General features: G+C 29.6%; 1 protein-coding gene across 3 annotated transcripts in view; it reads left to right on the top strand.

The window, feature by feature from the left end:
- The window catches only part of loh (thrombospondin type 1 domain containing lonely heart), a 1319035-nt gene that overhangs the window by 721107 nt on the left and 577162 nt on the right, over positions 1 to 20766 (top strand). For all 3 annotated transcript variants that reach the window (XM_075360455.1, XM_075360456.1, XM_075360457.1), the window contains one exon: positions 19912 to 20014. In XM_075360455.1, the coding sequence (XP_075216570.1) occupies positions 19912 to 20014 (103 nt within the window). The remainder of the gene's footprint in view (positions 1 to 19911; positions 20015 to 20766) is intronic.

The raw sequence follows: 20766 nt of genomic DNA on the forward strand, positions 1-20766 counted from the left end.
TCCTACTCAAAGACTAATCAGCATCTGATCTCCAAGAAAGATCCCACAATGTGACAATTCCGGTTGCCACGCTACCCCCTCCATACCTTGTCCTATGGCCTTTACCGTAAGTCATCTCAGATCCTCAAACCAATTGACATCTCTGTCATTAGCGCGGCCTCTGTCAGGATGCCACCGATGCAAATGCCGCAATGACATTTTCATCGGTGTCTTATAAAAAAGCTTTGTTCGAAGAACGTAGTTCTGACCTGTTTTCCCTTAAAAATGTTCTTATCAACTAATGATCAGTGTATTAGCAAACAAAAATTTATGCTCCAGAATTTAATATTCCACACCGAATACCGAATGTTAAAACTTTTTACGTCAACCGTGTTTTTGTTTAGAGGAATCTGGACTATTATTATTAGCGTATGAAATATCACTATTTAAATCATTGTATTAGTGAAAATTGAGCTTAGAAGTTTCAGTTTGTATAGCTTCATTGTTAACATTTTTACTCCAAAAATTGCAGTTTTTATACTTTAAGGAGTACTTCTGGAGTTTATTTACTTTAACCGTACTTAGAATCAAACTTGTTAAATTCAAACATAATAATAATGTTCTTTTGTTCCATAATGAAATTTTTGTACTAACCCCAGCAATTCTGTTCTTCAGTATTGTCCAAGATAGAACTAGTTACACTAGGTCCATTTAACTTTACCTGCTTCTAAGTGAAAACATTTAAGTTGTGCTTCATCATATCGTGCTCCGTCATCCGTAAAATTTCGCGTACGGTAATGATTCATCGAAGAAAATATTACAACCAAACTGATTCGAAATAAAATTTCTGAAAATGTTTTCTTGAAATTTTGTTGCAAATTTTTTGGACGTTTATGTGTAGTCCCTGAATCAGTTACTGAAATTTATTCTGTAATATATCATAATATACTTTTAACCAAAAATAAGAGTAAAAAAGTTTTCTAAATTTCAAATATTTCTTTAAAAACGTTTTAAAATCGTTTTTCTGCGTTAATTTTTACTTAAAATCATTTTAATTGGTTGTGTCAAATATTAATTTATTTAGGAATAAAAATATTTTTTTTTAAGATATATAGAGCCGATAGTTCTTTGTGGTTCTAGAGCATATTAATCGAAAAGCCAAAATGGTAAAGATAGAAGCTTTTGAAATGCAATTTTACAGAATTTTTAAAACTGTACGAGTTGATATCTATCCAATGTGAATATTTTAAAACAACTTACAGAAAAATAATCATGTAGTTAGTTGTTACAAAATAAAAATTAAATTAGCTGAGTCTACAGCCAGATAATGTTGTTTTATTTAGTAATAAAAGGAAGATTATTAAAAGTAAATAGTAAGAAGAGCTTAAAATTACACTAAGCAAGTAACTTAAAATTAAATGTAGCACGTACCAAATGTATTAAGGTTAAATAATTAGTACAAAAATGAAAGGAAAGAGAAATACATCATAAAACAAAAAATTTCACTTAGGTACGACCGGAGCTACAATAAGATTCTTCCGTAAATTAAATTTATTTTTCACAATGATTTTTGATTTTTTAAGAAGTCCGATTTGCATTTCCTCAAGGAGTACGTTAAACGAATAATAAATAAGTTCACGATTTGATAAAGGTTTTCTTAGAAATAATCCAAAGCAGTACTGTGAAAACCAGATTTTGAAATTTATCTTTGAAGTGTTATCCACGAACAGTTTTCAGGGTCGTCTGGCCGTTTTACAAATATTTTTACGACTTTACCATTTATATAATTTTAACGACATAATATATATTTTAATGAGATGAATCAAGTGGTAGTGAAAAATGTCAAATCCTTACATAAATTGACCCGAGATCTCTTGATCTAGAATAAGCTAGATTGTTAATCACTATATCAACTGAATCAGTTCAATTTGGGTAGATACAATCATGTTTTATAATGTGGTTAACATTTACTCAACGTTTTGTAATGTCATAAGAAAAACAATTGCTAGAAAATTGTTGCTACTTATTTTTTTTTTTGAAATACACTTATTTCCGTTGGTTTTTTAACATTTAATATTAACAAATTTCTTCTATTACATATTAGTTGAACCATTTACTCCTGTAATCGATAGTAGTAAAAACCCGCGCGCGCGTGTGTGTGTGGGTGTGAGTTGTATGACATACGCTCAACTCTCGCCAACGAATTTTTTTCTGAGGAATTTTTTCATTTTTTTACAATAGCACTTTTTCAGATTAGTCTTAAATGTATATAAGTATTCTAAAATTCTTCCTATAAAATCTAATATAAACAATTGTTTTGATTTCATATTAAAGGATATATGTTAGTAGTTAAATTTGTTTTTAAACATCAATAAAATTGTTAAACGTATCCTTTAAATACAAAACTTGAAAGTCATTGCGTAACATTCTGTTAAATAAGTTTCTCTTATGGTTTCTGTGATAAGTCGTAGGAATTTTCATTGAAAACGCAGGCCTGTACAGTCACCAAAGCTTTTGTTGTGCTGTATATTTAACTTCATTACTTACAGACTAGTTTTGCTATAGCTTTGTAAATCGCTAACTTTGAAGTCGATATAAATTTTGAACGGCTACTAAGAAGCATAATTTCATAATTACTATTAGAATAATAGGAAACTGTCATTTATGATTAACATCAGTATTTGTTCCATTAGTTCATAGTAAAACATGACAAAGTAAGTAAATTAAAAAATATATATTTAACAATTTATAAAAACATAATGAATCATATATATATTGAAAAAATTGGATAAAGATGAAATTTATTAGTTTATTTTTATTTAATAATTTTTTTATGATACTTAAGAGATTCGGTAAACGGTTACATGAATTTGTAAAACTACGAAATATATTATAGGAAGTACATAGTCTTCGTAAATTACACAAGTAAAAACTGTTTTAAAGACAGAAACTTCTGAATATTAAAAATTAGTTGTAAAATCAAATTTATAACTTTTGAAAAATTACGCGTAGATAATGAAATCAAACGTAATATTCTCATAGTTAATGAACTAACAAAAGTTTGATAACAGCAGCCTTAGAAAAATCTGAAATTAATTTAACCATTCATTCCTTCAGCACTTACGTGGCGTTTAATAAATTGTGAATTTATTATTTTTAACATATAGTGTTAAAAATAAAACAGCTAGTATTAAACGAGCAGCAGAAAAAACAAATAAAATATCAGTTTTAATTAGTGGGTGCATCAAAATTGTCTGATAAGAAATATACGAATTATATCCCGATAGTTCAAAGTAGATAAATGAACTGCATCCCAATTTTTTTAACGATTTTAATAAAATCGCTAATAAGCGATTTTCCTTTCAGTTTGTTATAATAGGTACCTTCATATTTCAGTAAGTTTCATATTTTCTCTTGGTTAAGTTAGATGGCCATTGAAATCGTTAAACTTTTGCAAACTAATTTGTAAGTTTCTTCTTTTATGGTTAGAAAAAGAAGAAAACAAATATTTTTTATTGATGAGTACGAGTTATGTTGCGTAAAATATTGAAGCATAATAAAAAATATATATTTCAGCTTAAAAAGATAAATTTTTTCCTTCATCACACTGTTTACTATCGATGAAGTTATTGACTCTTATCTGCAGCGTTACCATGAGAAAATGCAAAAATAATCGTCCAGAAAGCTAAAATAACAGCCTGAAGTGAAGGAGGGTATATGCGACCAACTTATGATGACATTTAAACTTTAATTCCGTAGACTTAGGCTTCATTAGTGAAAACATGCATCACGAAAGCCGTTTAAATTTCTGTCTACATCATCAGAAACAGTCGCAGAAGCGTATTCTTCTTCAGAAAAAGTGGACATTAAAATCGGTAACAGTTTGAGCTTGTCAATGATAGCGAAAAAATGTTGTTCTTTATCCTGCAATACAAACTTGAAGTTTTCTGCACAGCTTAGCGACATTATATAGACAGAATGTTCAATGTTTTTCCAAAGCAATTTTCAGCAGTTTCCTCCAGACACCATTATAAATACTAAAGAAGATTTACACACCATTCCACCTTATTTTTTGTTTTTTTGTTTTTTTTTTTTACGTAACTACCAACTCTTACACCCAAGATCTTTAAAGTTAATTTAAAAATTTCCTAAACTTGGTCAGGACTTCGCTCTATCTACAGACTCATTGGCTTTAAAGCGGCTCTTCATCAAGTTGTGGATAGAGTATTACCTCCAAAAAGATTATAGATGTAACTTAATTCAAAGTTGATGGAGTAAAATCAAGTGATTAAAATTTGAGTGATTAAACTTAATTACAAATTGTTTAACTAGACAATTATTAAACTGCTTATGATTTCTGGCATCTACGACTGATGATCTGAGAGCGAATTACCTCAGCTAATGTAGAATGAAAAGCTGTGCTGACTAAATATAAGTAAATAATTGCAAAATGCAATCGCATCTTGGTAGATCAATCGTATGTTGCATATACATAAAAAACGGGTACAAATATTTCATTTCAAAAAAGTAAAATGCTATATTTAGTATATCCCAACGTTCTTCAGCTTAAAGCAGAGAAGGAAAAAATTAGTGCGGTACTTCCAAAAAATGTGTAGTAAAGGACGTAGACGATGTGAAGCGGTACTCAAAAAAATCTTCATGAGGGAGCAAATTTTGACGTATGAAAGTAATAGAATACCTTGATTTAAATTGACCAAAAATATACATTGCTAAACATTTACTAATGGAAAATGTAGACAATTAATTTTAAATGCAACACTGTAAGAAATAGAAAATTTTAACATTATTTATTCCAAGAAAACATTTATGAAATCACTTTTATACTAGATAACTTCTACCAAATATAGTATTACAAACCTGTACTTTTTCAGGTCTTTTAATTTTTTGTTTTCATAAAGCTTAAGTAAAGTAATTGATTTATGAACATACAGACATTTAAATTGTAGATGTAGCTTAGAATTAATATTTAAAAAAGCAAGTTTTAAAAGAGAATGCGGTTTTTAAAATATCGCTTTCCTTGTAAAATTTTACTCTTGGATGCATGTTTATTGCTGGTATTTCTCTTCAACATTAATTTCTTTTAATTGTAAAATTAAATTGTATTTATTTTGTGGTTGATCTAAAATCTGAAGAAGTAGAAATGCTCAAGGAAAAACGTTTACGTGACAGAAAACTAATAAGGGATTGTTGGGTAAGTAAAGTTAAATATTTCATGTATCCTAGGACATACAATCGTATCAGTTGAAGGCTACACGATACGAGACACTAACCAATCTCTGAAATGGCATAGCCCCATCCGAGAATAAAAAGAATTTCGTGCCAGGCTTAATAGTCAGTTGAACTGGATTTTCGTTGGCTTATTCATCGGGCCTCAGTATATTTTTACATATCATCATGCTAATTCTAATGAAATGAAAATGATATTCACCTCTATAACTAACATTTGTTACAGCATACATCTCGACTGGGAATTAAATTATTCACAGCATTACTTTTAGAGAAAATGATTCTATCGAATAATATTTCCACCTCTAACGTTTTACGGCCATACGAAAGACTGCAACAGATAGTAACAAACCAGTTGGTCACCAAAACAACAAACCAGTTTGTGTGAAAAACTACAAATTATTTATGTATGTGCTTCCACTCAGTGTGTTTTTTGTGTTTATATTATAAATCAAATATATGTACAATTTAGTTGGTCAGTACACATCAAATAAATTTGTCAGTTTAGTGTAACTACTATTATTTGTCTTTGCATATGTAATACTGAAGATAATGTTTAAAATATAAACATAACTAAAATGAATGAATTAACGCTAATTGAATTATTTATTATAACGATTTTTTCATTAAGATATAAAATCAGGAAGTAAGCATTATGCTTACAGCGAGCGATTAAATTTTTAAAAAATATTAAAATTACACTAATGTAATTTAACTGCCAGTAGCGACATGAACAAATGTTCTCGTTTAAATAGATAGGTTGTGTAAGTAGTATATTGCAAATACAATACGTAGATTTATTTAATATTATAATGTTTTGTACAAGTTATTAAGTACATGTTATTAAATTACTAACATTCTATTCTGAACATGTATGCGTGTGTACGCGCACGCGTGTGGTACTCACGGGATAGATTTTATCTGGTTTAAATACTATTTTTAACATTAGTATATTATTACAGTACTGTACTATTTTTTTACAATTTTGATTCCGTTATTCTTTTTTATTTACACTACGAAAAATAAATATGAAGCACATGTTATTAATTTATTAATACTTTCTCTCTCTCTCTCACTCCCTCTCACTCTCACTCTCTCTCTTTCTCTCTCCCTCTCTCTCTCTCTTGGTGTGTGTGTCCGCGCGCGCGAGTTTCAAGAATGTGTATGAGAAAGTTTTCTACATATTTTTTAATACATTATTTTTTAACTTAAATTTTTATGGACTAATATTTTTTTTCGTCTGTCAGTATTTACAATGGGTACTTCATAGAGGACCATAATTAAATCTGATTAATGATAATCACGTGATGAGGGGTCCCCAAGAAACCACTCGTTAAAGAATAGAGAGTAAAGTTCAGTACTCAACACACTACTGGGAAGAAATCATAGGTAAAAAGAACAGAAATAAAAATAAAATATGTCAACAGTTCTAATATATGAAAAGGACACTATAAATAAAACAAATATCCGTCGGTAATAAAAGTAGCTGTAATTTTTAGACTACTAATGTAACTACACAGTGACTAAATCATCCTGTGATCCCACTCCTAAGTTCCTTCTCCCGGTCACTCCTCTGGATACATCTCCCAGGTTTTAGTTTTAGTCGCGTGGTAAGCGTAGTCGCCTGATGTCACCCTTGTTGTCCAATAGATTTACTGCCAGATAATTTACATGTTTCTCTAATTTATATTTACACCGCGAGCTAATCTTTGGATCCCTTCGTAAACAGAAGATAATTCTAGATAGTCATGAATTTCTCTGTACCTAACAAACTCCTCTGTTATAGTCCTCAATAATTTATTTTGAAATATTTTGAAATCAAATCTTACTCAAGAGTTAGCTCTCACACGTCCAGATAGATTTAAGGATAGCTTTGTAAAGCAGAAGTTTATTAGATAAGGATAACGGTGAGTTTCTACCCAGCAACCAGTTTAGTTCCCTATACTTGATATTAAGCTGTTTCCTCTTTTGATCTCGTGGCCCTTCCACGTTAGGTAATGGATCAGATCCGTATGAGGGATATAGATGCCATTCAGGTGAACCCGTGATCAATCACCCCTTCTCATCGTAAATGTCACGTAGCTCGATTTGTTCTGATTCACCCTCATATTCCATTTCGTCAGCTAGCACAGATCTCGTCTACTTGTGATTGTGGTTTAGCAGAGACTTGACTCTTATCTTCTTCATCAGCTAGGATTGCCGCGTAGTCTGCAGACGATGTGACAGTGACGTAATCCGGATCAGGAATATCTGATATGAAAATCAAATACAGAATAGGCTCCAGAACAGAGGTCTGAGGATCTCCCGACTTCGAATCGAAGAACCCAGATAATTCCTGATTGAACTTAATCTGAGAAGAGCACACATCTAAGTAACTCCACGGAAGTAATTAATCCAAGGGTGCTCTTTCTTAGCTTATACAGCAGACCAGGCAGCCAGACATTATCAAAGGCCTGCTTAACATTCTAAAACGCTGCTTAGCACACTTTTTCTCCTCCAAGCATCTGCTTATGATGGTAACACCTCTATGTATCTGTTCAATGGTAGAGTGCCCGCTCCCGAAGCCAAATATATGATCTAGTATAATGTTCTCTTGTTCCAAGATAGGCCACAGCCTACGGAGAAACAGCTTTTTAAACAACTTGGATAGTATCGGTAGAATACTTATTAGTCTGTAGGAAGTAACACCATGAGGAAGATTACCTGGCTTCAAGACTATTACTATATGGGAGATTTTGAGATTTTTTTTAGATTTAAAGCTATATTTAGTAGATATACAATTACTATTATATTCATGAATAGATTGCAAATTTGTCAGATAATTAAATATATTTATTACACTGCTCTTTAGAGATCATTAAATAATCTGCTTATGAGTGCTTGAACGTTCATTCACATCATTCTATGTATTTTAGAATCTTCATTGCAAATATCATAAACATTACAATTTTTCAATTAATTGATTATCGATACGCTCGTATTAAGGTGAAATTAAACCCTTGTTAGACTTAATGTGTTTCAATACAGTTTCAATTAGCTTACAGATTTTTATACTGCCGCATGATTTTATGATTTTAAGCTTTTATTTTGCTAAGCAAAATAAAAGTTGTACACTGTCTATCGATGTATTATAATTGATTACATTATTATTAGAAGAAATCAGTCACAGTTTCATAATAAACAAATAATTTTAATATTTTAAAACAATAAATCATTTTTAACCTTTTATTCATGAACAGTTTTTTTTCAGAGATTCATATTTTTTTACCCTTGTGTGTCATAATTATATATGAAATTATTTTTTTCTCTTTGTATTGATTTTTATATATTTCTTTTAAGTTTGAATATTATTCTCTCTTAGTTAATCAAAAACGTTATACGCGCGCGTGTTTGTATATATATACACACAAACACATTTATGTTTGTATGTAAGTACTAATTAGTTTTTTATGAATTTCAATATTATTTCATCAAGATCTCTGTTGTATTATTATTAAATCAAATAAGTTAAAAGTCAGATGCACTGACATTCAAACAGAAAAATATAGCCTAAATAATTGAATCTAATGATGATAAATGTGATTTTATTGATTACCAATCGACTGATTGATTGATTGATTGTTCCAACTGATGATTGATTAATAATGCCTTATTGTTATTTCCTTAATAATTACAATTTTATTTGAACTACTAATACACTTATTAATAATAATATTTTTTTCCTGTATGTAAATTTTCTTATAATGTAAATCTATTGCAGTAATTTTTATTTAAGTATAGACTATTTTACTATGAAAAAATTATATCCTTTTATTAAAATTATTAATCATTTTAACTATTTGCAAAATAATACTTCGGATTTAGTAAAATATGTTAACGTAAAATTACAGGTCGTTTAAACTCAACTACCCGCCATTTGTTTATATATGTGAGATCTCAAGAGTTCAATTGATCTGAATGGTTCTCCGGTAACGTTTCTGATTTATCAGATTCGACAATTTAGTTAACTTATCACACCCTTAGTCCTGTTTGCCTTGCTAGCCAGCCGGTCGATGCTCCTTTTTAAATTTCAACACGGTCTGTGTGGAACCGAGTGTTAGTTGCAATGTCGTGTATATGTTTTATCTTTTCAGTCGATTGTAATACAGTACAATGCAGTAGTACAATTCTACTCACTTAACCGATCGGTACATTGTCTGAATGATTGATAGAACATGTACAATACTAGTGACAATGTTCGAGTAAATGAAGTAAATTAAACCGGGTGAAATATATATATGTATATATATATATATATATATATATATATATATATATATATATATATATACGTACGCGCACACACACACACACACACACACACCCGAAATTATATATTCTTTATGCAATAAATCGATACGGTAAGGCTAATTAACCAAATATGAATGGTTCTTTTTTTAATCTATTTATTACTTTTTACCGTCATGCCATTTGACTATTAAACTGAAGAATACAATAATCACTTATACCATTATAACTATAACATATTTTTACCTGTGAATAATACTTTCTTTTTATATTTTATTAATTTTATTTTCCACTATGATAGTGATACAAATACAAAAAAAAAACAAAAAAAAAACAGTCAATATGTTTCTTTAAATTTTACTTAACACATAACAAAGATTATTCTAATAAGAAATTTCGCAAATTCATTCATAGTTTATCAAACTAGCAACATACAGTTTTATAACTTGACATTGTTATTCAGTCCTCTTCATGTCGAATCTGTAAAGACTAGTTCATTGGCTCAAACAAATAACAATCGGGTAGAACCAAGTCAGAGATGTATGGAGGATGAAACAAAACATTCTATTTGAATTAATGGTCAGCGGCCATTATTTTTAAAATAACATCATGAGGTTGAATGCTGGCTTACTCAACGTCTACAGATTATTGCTGGCTTACCTTTGTTATTCATATGAAAATATCTGCAGCTTGTTACAACTAACCATGGATTGACAGGACAAATATTGTTGTTACTTGGTACCCAAAAATAGAATATTTGACTGTTTTAAGTAGCCTGTTAAATAACTTTTTTAAAAACCTTTTTAAATAAGTATCAATTAATATATTCAATGTTAAACTTTGACAGTCAGATATTAAATTTTATTCGTGTAGACGAAACTTACGCACAAATACTATCATTATTTTTTAATGTGATACAAAATATCATTTAGTTAGGCAACTTTTGAGGTAGTGATAGACTTGTTGGATTTTAATATAGAAAGTATGGATTCTAAGAAACAAATAGCAGCGAAAAAATTTGGAAAGAAAAACAAAATAAAAGTTTATTTACTTCACAGTAACTGTTCTAGGATGAAAAGTAATTAAAGTATGAAAATAACAGTATTGGGAGAGATATCAGAAAAGTAACTGGTTGTGTGAGTTGCACATTACTAGAGTAATGAGAAAAAAGATTCTATAGAACTTATGGAAGATGCTGTGTTAATCCAATTAAGTATCTGTGTTATTTGGTGAATTGAAGTGGACGATGCGAATAGAAAATAAGATATAGAATAGAGGAAAAGTAGTTCAGTAAGGTAAAAGGATTGCTAACTATAAGAATAATCCTGATTAAGTAGAAGAGGTTTGTCAAATCCCCCATGTATAGTATAGTTTAATTTGGATCTGACAGTCAGGATAAAAGTAGATAAGAAATTGGACAGTTTTGAAATATAGTTGAGAAGAAGGATAGGGAAATGAAAATGCTGAAAAAATGAGAAATCAGGGCGTACTGAGAAGAATACAAACATAGTAGAATCTAATGAAAATTATAAAGAAGAGCAAAACAAATTACTTTAAGCGTACCCTGCTTTGAAATTATATTCAGCCAAGGATCATAAGTGAGGAAGTGGGAAAGAGAAAACTTAACAATCGTTCCAGTTCTAATTTTTTTGTCATCGTAGTTTTATCTAAGTATTTATTAAAATAATTTGTTATCCTTTTTTTAGATTTCTCAAAAAAAAATACTTTTTATAAAACTCAGCGGATATTGGTCTCCGTATTAGATAGATAAACATCGTCACTATTTTAAGTCTTTTGATAACATTAAAATAATAATTCATATTACCCAAATTAATTATTTATAAACTTCTTACAAATATAAAAAGTTGCATATTTTCCAGAAAAATATTCTTTCTTCTGTTTAATTCAGCAGTTGGTTGAAAATTCACGGGAATAGAACATTAAACTTGTTTATGCTTGCTTTATATACATATATATAATTATAATAATACACTTGCGGACATGTACAGGTGTTATTTACTTTTAAACAGAACTACAAAATTTACTTAATTCTCTATTATTTATTTTTAATCATCCTTTGTAATTAAAAATACAATATCCAAATACTTTATTATACATAGACTTTTTTCAAATTACTGCTATAAATAGCTGAACACTATTGTATTCAGCATCTATGTAATTAATAAAATAATTATTTATGTAAGCAAGTAACTCTTTATATGTAACTAGAATATTTGATAGTCAACTAAATTGAATTGAGTAGACATTTTATTTACCTGAAAAAAAGTAATTTTCAAAGAATATTTTTCAGTTGTAATTTATTTATTCAGTAAGAAAAGAGAAAATAAAAATATCACTTTTATTTCTTTTAGTAATATTTTAACGAGTTAAAATTCTATTCAAAAATAATTATTTTATTTATGAATTGTGTTGTGAATGTAAAAAATAAAAATAAAACGTCCCATATGTTTTTCTCTTTTTTTAATTTTAAGTCTTTATTTACTTTACCTGTTTTTTTTCTATTCATGAAGGACTCTAAAAGAAATTGAAACCCTTCAAGGCAGTATATATATATAGATTCCTTTTGTTTTCTCATATGCTTCATTAGAGTTTATTTTTCTATTTTTCTTTCCAATTACTGCAATCTCTTTGTCGTGATTGTCTCCAACAATTCTTTTTTACTTTTGTTTTTATTAATTTTCTTCCAATTTTAGATTTACCATTCATTATATTACTCTTTTCTTGATATTATCAGTTCTTTGAAATACAGCCTACTATTGAAGATAGATAAGTTTTCAATTCGAATCTGTTATGAGTACAGAATTTTGATGAAGTTAATTTATTTTACTTTCTTTTCTTTTATGTGGCTACACATCTGTTGTTAATGGAGAGTCACTGATTTCATAGATTTAAAAAAATTAATTTCTGAAGTCTCCAGATTTTCTTAATTTTTAAAAATTAAAAAGAAATTTAATATCTTCAGTTTAATGCAGATCTCCTGACTCGAGACTTGTACGCAATTGTGTTCCTTATCTGTGTTACAAGTGTACACTCTATGTTTCTGGGGTATTTGTGTTGAAGTTTACTGGTTTTTATTCTGGATGACTAAGCCATAAGATACTGTCGATTAGAACTGATTAGAAATGGTCGGTAGAAGACAAACAGATATATGAACCATTCATTAGCATTAAAATCTGACTATATACGTGGACTATGAATAAAAACTAAATAGAGTTCGTATATCAAGTGCGAATTTTAAACATTCTATACTTTTATGCACACACACACATATATATATATATATATATATATATATGATGTAAAATGTATTATGTATATATACGGTAACTGAAAGTGCATCACTATAAATGAAATAGCTAATCAACCATCTATTCCAGTACGTCAGTTACATATTCCTCCCAAAGTTTTTCTCTCGGTCAACTGCTTTACACATCTTACGGAAAATTTTGTTTTCACAGAATGCAGGATTGCTGTTTTTTTTTTGGCTTAGAATTAATAACAAATTTTATTAAACAAAATAAATCAGTTAAAAATTGTCGACATAGAACATTTGTTATGTGTTAAAAATTTAACGACTACGTATTGTATAAAATATAGTTTAATAAAACCATGCCAGCATTTACTAGAAGAATTAGTATTATAATAATTTCTAAAATAATAGTCTTCACCATTTATGACTATAATAACATTTCTACCTGTCGTTTCTTTAGTCTCTTTTTTTAGATAACTTTCTTACATTATACTTCTTACTTTTACCTATTTACTAAATAGGTGTACATATTTTTGGTTGGAGACAGATGATGAATTACTTTCTATAATTAAAGGATGATGAATAAAGCTTTTATTCGTAAATGACGGATTAATAATCTTAGGGTGAAGAAGAAGTACTACTTCTCAGTAACGTTTTTGGATATTCCAGCAGTTTATAAGATCTGGCTGCCTGGTTTGCTCTGTAAGAAAAACTCAACCTTCCTCAGCCATTCTAATTATTCCTGCGGAATTTTCTGGATGGGCGCTTTTCCCAGGTTACGTTAAATCAGAAACTATATGGATTCTTCGATGCGAAGTCGGTAGTTTCTCTGACTCTGTTCTGTATTCTATTTTCATATCACACCTTCCTACTCTGGATTATGTCACTGTCATTAAGTCTCTGTCACATCGTTTTCAGGAGACAGTGACTTCAAAACAATGATGAAGGTCCGAATCAAGCCTCGGCTAAACTCCAGTCAGAGTTGACAAGATTGGCGCGTGGCTGACGAAATGGAAAATGAGGGTGAATCAGAATATAAAGCCATGTGACATTTACTGTGAGAAAGGGTGATTGTCTACCAGTCCACCTGAATAGCGTCTGAATCACTCACACGAATCTCGTACGGTACCTTGGCCTACACTTAACCAAAATACTTAAAAATAATAAATAATTTTAACATTTTTTTCTTCTGACGTAGAAAGGGCACGAGATAGAAAAGATGAAACAGCTTAACATTAAGTATAGGTAAGTACACTGGTTCCTGGTAGAAATTCACAGTTGTCATTGTCTAATAAATTGTTGTTCTACGGAGTTATCCGTAAACCTATCTGGACATATTGGATGCACCTATAGAGAATGATGAGCAACAGCAAAGTTGAGATAATTCAAAGATTCCAAAATAGATTTTTGAGAACCATTATGGACCTTGGTTTGTTAGGGGTAGAAAAATCCATGACTATCTAGGATTACCTTGTGTTTACGAAGAAATCCAATAAATTGGCTCCCGGTGCAAACAGGTTAAATAAACATGTAAACCTATAACCTATGTATTACCTGACAGTAAATCTATTGGACAACAGCGATGACATCAAGCGGCTAAGACGTTTCCACGTGCTGGACCTGGGAAATATAACCAGAGGAGTGACCTGGGAAGGAACCTAGAGCTGTCACTGTGTAGTGAATGTCACTTAGATGATTTACGAATTACAGCTATCTCCATTTACCGAGGAATATTTGTTTTGATTTTTGACTTGATGATAAGCTCATGCGTGGGATATGGAAATGGCATTTCGTAGCGTATGAAAAATGCCATACCTGACCTGAATTCGAACCTGGGACTTTCGAATGAAAGACCGAGACGCTACCACTCCGCCACAGAGATATAAAAGTTTTATCTCTAGTGTTATTTTCATATATTGGTATTGATGACATAGTTTTAATCTTTTTTCTTCCTGTGATTTATAATTTATTTCTAATGCTATGTAAGTATTTAACTTTACGTCAACCACTTGTGCATATGTTAAAATATGAGGTGATGAACATTTTATGCTTCAATGAGGGGTTTTGTCGAGGATCTCTTTTCATATGATTATCATGACTCAAATTTACTTATGGTTCCAAATGAGGTACGTGTTGCAAATAGTAACAGACAGATACAGATTTACTTTCAATTTATGTTTCTTATCATTTTTATTTTGAAAGGTAATTACGAGGGATATCTCTAAAGTAAAGACCGCTGGGAAATTTCTCTCCTTAAGGTTGGCAAATCTGTGTGGTTCATGACCACGCTGGTAATATACACACTGCATTGTTGTATGTAAGTTGTTGCCTTGTTGTATCTTTGATTACGTGTGAGTTATTACGTTATAAAATGAGTAGGAAAATCGATGTTGCCGCGGACTGAAAAACACGTGGATTCATACGTTTTTTAGACCATCAAAACGTTAAGCCGGCTGAAATTCATAAGCAGTTGGTCGCTGTGTATGGGGATAATATAATGAATGAAAGAAACATCCAAAAATGATGTGAAATGTTTAGAAATAACAGAATTAATGTGCATGATGAAAAACGTTCGGGCAGGTACTTGATAATCACCGAGGACTTGTTGAAACGCGTTGTTGATGAAATTCCAAAAGATCATGGCTCAACGATTTCCGACCTAACCCTTCTTTTTCCTGATGTTTCAAGCGCTGTTATCGGTTTCATTGTTCATGATAATTTAGGCTTCAGAAATGTTTCTGCACGTTGGGTGCCGCTCGTCTTAACGGAACGTCACAAGAAAATTCGAATGAGTTCTATTTTGGAATTTTTGATGCGCTACACAGAAAAAAAGGGCAATAATTCAATTTTTACCGGCCATGAAACATTAATTTCGTATTACACGCCAGATAGAAAACGGCAATAAAGTAAATGGCGTCATCCTCAATCACCAATCAGACCAACAAAGGTCAAGCCAAAGCCATTTGGACGCAAACTGATGGCCACAGTCTTTTGGGATCGGGTTGGCACACTGCTGATCCATTTCATGCCACGTGGAACGATAATAAATGCAGAAACCTACTGAAAAAATTTGTAAATTAAAACATAAATAAAAATACGTTTGTATATTGCAGTAGAAATATATAATAGAATTCGTAAACTAAAATAGCAGTATTACGCGTATTATACCAGTATTTCATAATTTTCTTTAAAAACGCATATCTTTTAAACAATGATTTTTTTTCTAATTACTTTTCATACATTTCTCCGGTTTGCTTCATTAAGAGTAGTGAAATATAAAAATATAAATCTCCTAATATGATCCTGTTTTACGCTAGTTTTATATTGCATAATCCAAAACTCTTTGTTGCTGCAAACTTGGGTGTTTTTTTTTTGATTTTGTTTTGAGCAAGGTAAGTCAGACTTAGGTAATAATCTCTCGAAAAATCCTAAATGAATACGATTTGTGGTAGACTGAATAACATTTTTTTTCTTTTTTTGAGATTAAGAAAAAAGTAATTGTATATATTTAGGACGATTACCACTACTACTGCTGTAGGATTAAACCTGTGTGGTATGGACCTCGCCCAGTCGTGTTTTAGTCGCTAATGCTTCTTTCCGCTTTTCATCCATTTCCTGTATTATCTTACCGTATTAGATGTAACCGAGATGACAGATGGGATACCAACCTACTTATATAACTATAACCGCTTCTAATACACTTAACAATGCAATCCGCTACGGGAGTCTGACATAAAATCCATTTACAATGATTAGACAATATTGTAGTATAACTTTAAAAACAATATATTTTTTTGGGTTCATTTAATGCTCCCGGAACGACAGTAAATGCTTTCTTTTTATGTTTAATGATTAGAGAAATCGCTCTTTTGAAGGAAATACATAAAACTTACTAGAAAATAGAGCCGGTTTTTCTTCTATCTTATTGATTTTATTTATGGACTAAATTTTATTTAATTGTATTATCTTTAAGAAATCATTGCAAAAATTTGTGCAGGTATTATACTCAGTATACTCAGTAGGACGTAAAATTAGTTGTAAAAATTGTATATTCTAATAGAATAATATTTTATAAATATATTTAAACCAGTTAAAATATTTGTTTTGTATATTTATCGTTAAAAAAAATAATTAAATAGGCAACTGAAATAGGATGAAAATAAAATTTAAATTTTTAACAATAAAGTAATGGTAACAATTAATTTTATTATAAACATTAAATCATATTTAAAAATTATTAGATATGCTGGAGTATAAATTATAAAACATAAGTAAAGTGGCAGTAGGCAGGGCATACTGCAAGGAGAAAGGATGGCTATTGAACGTCTTTTGTGCTGGACTGGTTTCCTAGATATCTGAGTCGGCCAAGAGGAAAAGCCGCAGATAAATGAGGTAAAGAAATCAAAGGGACTGTCTGAATCAACTGGAACTGGAGGACTCAAGACAGAAAGGCATGGAGGAAACTGGAGTTTGACTTTATCACAGAGGGTGCTTAGCAGGACTAACCGAAAGATGTTACATCCACAACGGATTGATGTGGTTGCAAATAATAATGAGATGCGTACAAATAAGGTTTTCCTAATACATATATATATTTATTTATTTTTCTCATTTAATTACTCACTTAATTTTTTTCCGCTGTATATACTGAAGATGTTTAACAATCGAAATGGCCATCTAGTTTTAAATTTTTTAATTAAGATATTTTTTGATGGTTTTTGAACAAAATCTTGTTTCCCAAGCACACCTTTGACGAAAAATTCATAACCTATTACTGTTGCCATGCTGACAGTAATATATTATTTATATATATATATATATTTTACTATAATAATATATAATTATTTTTTTTTAATAGTATATTTCAGTTTTCAGTGAAAAAAAAGATCAATATTTTCTCCTTTAATGAATATCTTTAATTGACAACTTCACCCCCAAGGGTGCTAATTGCCTTGATCTATGGCATAAAACCTTCCCTAGGATAACATGAATGTATCCTACAAATTTGAAAGCAATCGGTCGGCTGATTCTTGCGTAATTCGAGAACAAACAAACAGACGTACTTTCGGCTTTATATATATATATTTATACACAATCTTTTTTTAAGTTAAACTTAATTCTTCCTAGCTATCATAAGAACTTTTTTAATTATTTATTGCATTATTCTATTGATTAATCAACATTAGTAAATGAGATAACTATTAAAACTATTTTTAATGACCCAATTTATTGTGTTTGTATATAATCTTTTGGGCGCTTTCTTAGCAAGCTTTACTGCATCTGATAAATTTTAATTTAAAGATCAACTGAACAACATAAATATATTTTTTTGTTCATAGTAAAATGACAACTGTACCAGAAATTTGGTGAAAACATTTATTTATATAGAGTGAGTAATTTTATTATTTTATACGGTGATTGATAAAAATAAATTTTTCAAATGACAAGGGATAATAATGAGAGTTAACCAGACGTGTTGCGTTATTATGAATGTCCGCCAAAACTCCATTTTTTTAAATCATTAAAACAACTTCTTTTAAAAAAAACTTGATTTCTACATTGATTTGTTTTATTGATTTCAACGAAAATTGTTGTGTTTAAACATATTTATTTTATAGTTTGTAATTTTAAGCTAGATGGCTGTTCTAAATGAGCCATATTACAATTTTGTTGTTAAACGATTTATAATTTACTGTTTTTACCCGATAAAATATTTTAAATTCAATGACACCGCATTATCTTATTCAAAGGTTATGATTTATAAACGGTATTATTAAATAAATCTTAGTAACGGTAAATTCAATGATCGTGATTCTTCGTTCATACATCGCAATTTATGCACGAAGATAGTGGTAATTACATTGTAAGCAAACAAAATATACTGGTGAATGTTAAAATATTGTTCGTTAAGGTTGTTATATGAAATTATTGCGTTCATAACTCGTGTAATGTTTGTTTTGACATTCAACTAGAATTTATTTGTTAAATATACAAGTAAGAACTTATTATTAGCATCTAAATATAACTCAGTTTCCTTACTGATATTTCAAATAACATCTTTCCAGACGAATCTGTTGTATACAACAAGCAATTAGAATGGCACATAAATTAATTTAGCTGCGGTTGCAATTGAATTGATGGGGGTTAGAATAGTTGTTGAGTTATGTTAATGAATGCACTGAAGTAAAATGTTGCATGTGTTTGTTGAATAATTGTATACATATCATAAACATGTCATCAGGAATTTTCAGCTGGTCTATAATATTGCATTTTGATTGGCCACTCTTACGTCATCGACACAAATTATCTTACAATGAAATATCGCACTTCATTTGAGACTAATGTGTCAAATGTATTAATTTATCTTTAGGACATTCACCCAGATTCGATTAAATTATATTAGCTTCGTATGTTTTTTCCTTTTATTATCTATTAATTTGGCTGAATTCATGGCTTAATTTTTTTTTCTCTTCCAAAAATAAAAACCTTTAATTAGTTAACTGTAAAAGATTAGTACGAGTTTGTTGATAATGTCTTTTTTTATTACGTTGTTTGTTATAGATTTAAAAATAAACAAGGAAATTACTTATTTCGTGTTTTGAAAGGAATAAATATTTGTATAATTAAAAGCCTAGTAAACATAATTTAAAAGAGAGCGCACATACTCTGTGTGAAGATGGTAGGCGTTTTCACGTTTAAAAAGTAGGATTGCATATATTTTTGATAAGGCTTATCATTCTTTACGAGCTATACGAGTAAGGTAAATCAGTAATTATTAAATTGAAAGGAATTTATTAATTTATTAACAAACTACAATTAATTTCTAAAGTAATTAATTTTAGGTTATTTATTAAGTAAAATTACTTTACCTACTCTACATAAATTCTCAATTTCTTTATATTTATTCATTTACATTCCTTCGTAAAGCTACAGGGCTTATTACTGGTGTAACTACTGTCTTATCCGTTTTTTTTAATTTCTGATAACGTGTGAATTTAAATAAAATAAAGGAAATCATAAAAATCAATTAAAGAAATCTGCATATCTCATTGTTATTCAATGAGATAATTAATTCATTCATTTGAAAGAAAAAAAAAAATTACAATATGTTGTTTGATGTGTTACAGGACTGTCCACCTGGCAGTGTGGATTTCAGGCGAGTGCAGTGCGAACAGTACAACGGCAAACAATTCATGGGCCGCGCCTATACGTGGGAACCGTTTACCGACGGTAAGCAAATAAATCTTGTATCAAATTAAAAGTTTTATTTGTAGCGTGTTTAATAATTTTTTTTACTAAAAATATTACATTGTCCATTACTATTACTTAGACATACAAAATAAACGTGATGAACAATTTAATGTGATAAAAAACATGAATTTGACGCTTTGGTAAATTGAACGTAATAATTGTTAAATTGAACCACCATTATCCAAGCTAACAATCATCTTCTCTTGTTTATAGATACAATTGTAAAATATTCCGCTGATTTTAAATCCTTCGTTTTTGTTTACTTTCTAACATAAGAAAACTGACTAATGGTAATCGATTTTCATATTGATTATGATGCCTTGATTGCATAAACAAATTTTTTTTATCGTCACAAAACAGATGATTTATTGATAACTTTTATGTAATTTTAAATAACCTTAGTTGAAATTCAACTGAAGTATTTTTGTTTTCAATTGTACTTAAATGCCTTATATTTTTATTGAATAATTTAATCTTTACTTCCAGATTACAGATTATTATGCTTTCGTGCAACGAATATTGCTTCTGTAGTACTTCGCGTATGTCCAGAAAATATCAAATGCCAAAATTATATGGGATTATTGAATATTGTTGATAAAATAAAATAAAACAAAAGATTAATATTTATTTTATTGCTTAGTTTTAATACATACAGTATTTAATATTAATTTTTCTTATTTATATTTTAAAGTCTATTTTTATTTACTGATTTTTAGTCCAAAAAATTTGCC

This window comes from Lycorma delicatula, chromosome 3 (genome assembly GCF_047948215.1).
Source record: "Lycorma delicatula isolate Av1 chromosome 3, ASM4794821v1, whole genome shotgun sequence".
Classification (NCBI taxonomy): domain Eukaryota; kingdom Metazoa; phylum Arthropoda; class Insecta; order Hemiptera; family Fulgoridae; genus Lycorma; species Lycorma delicatula.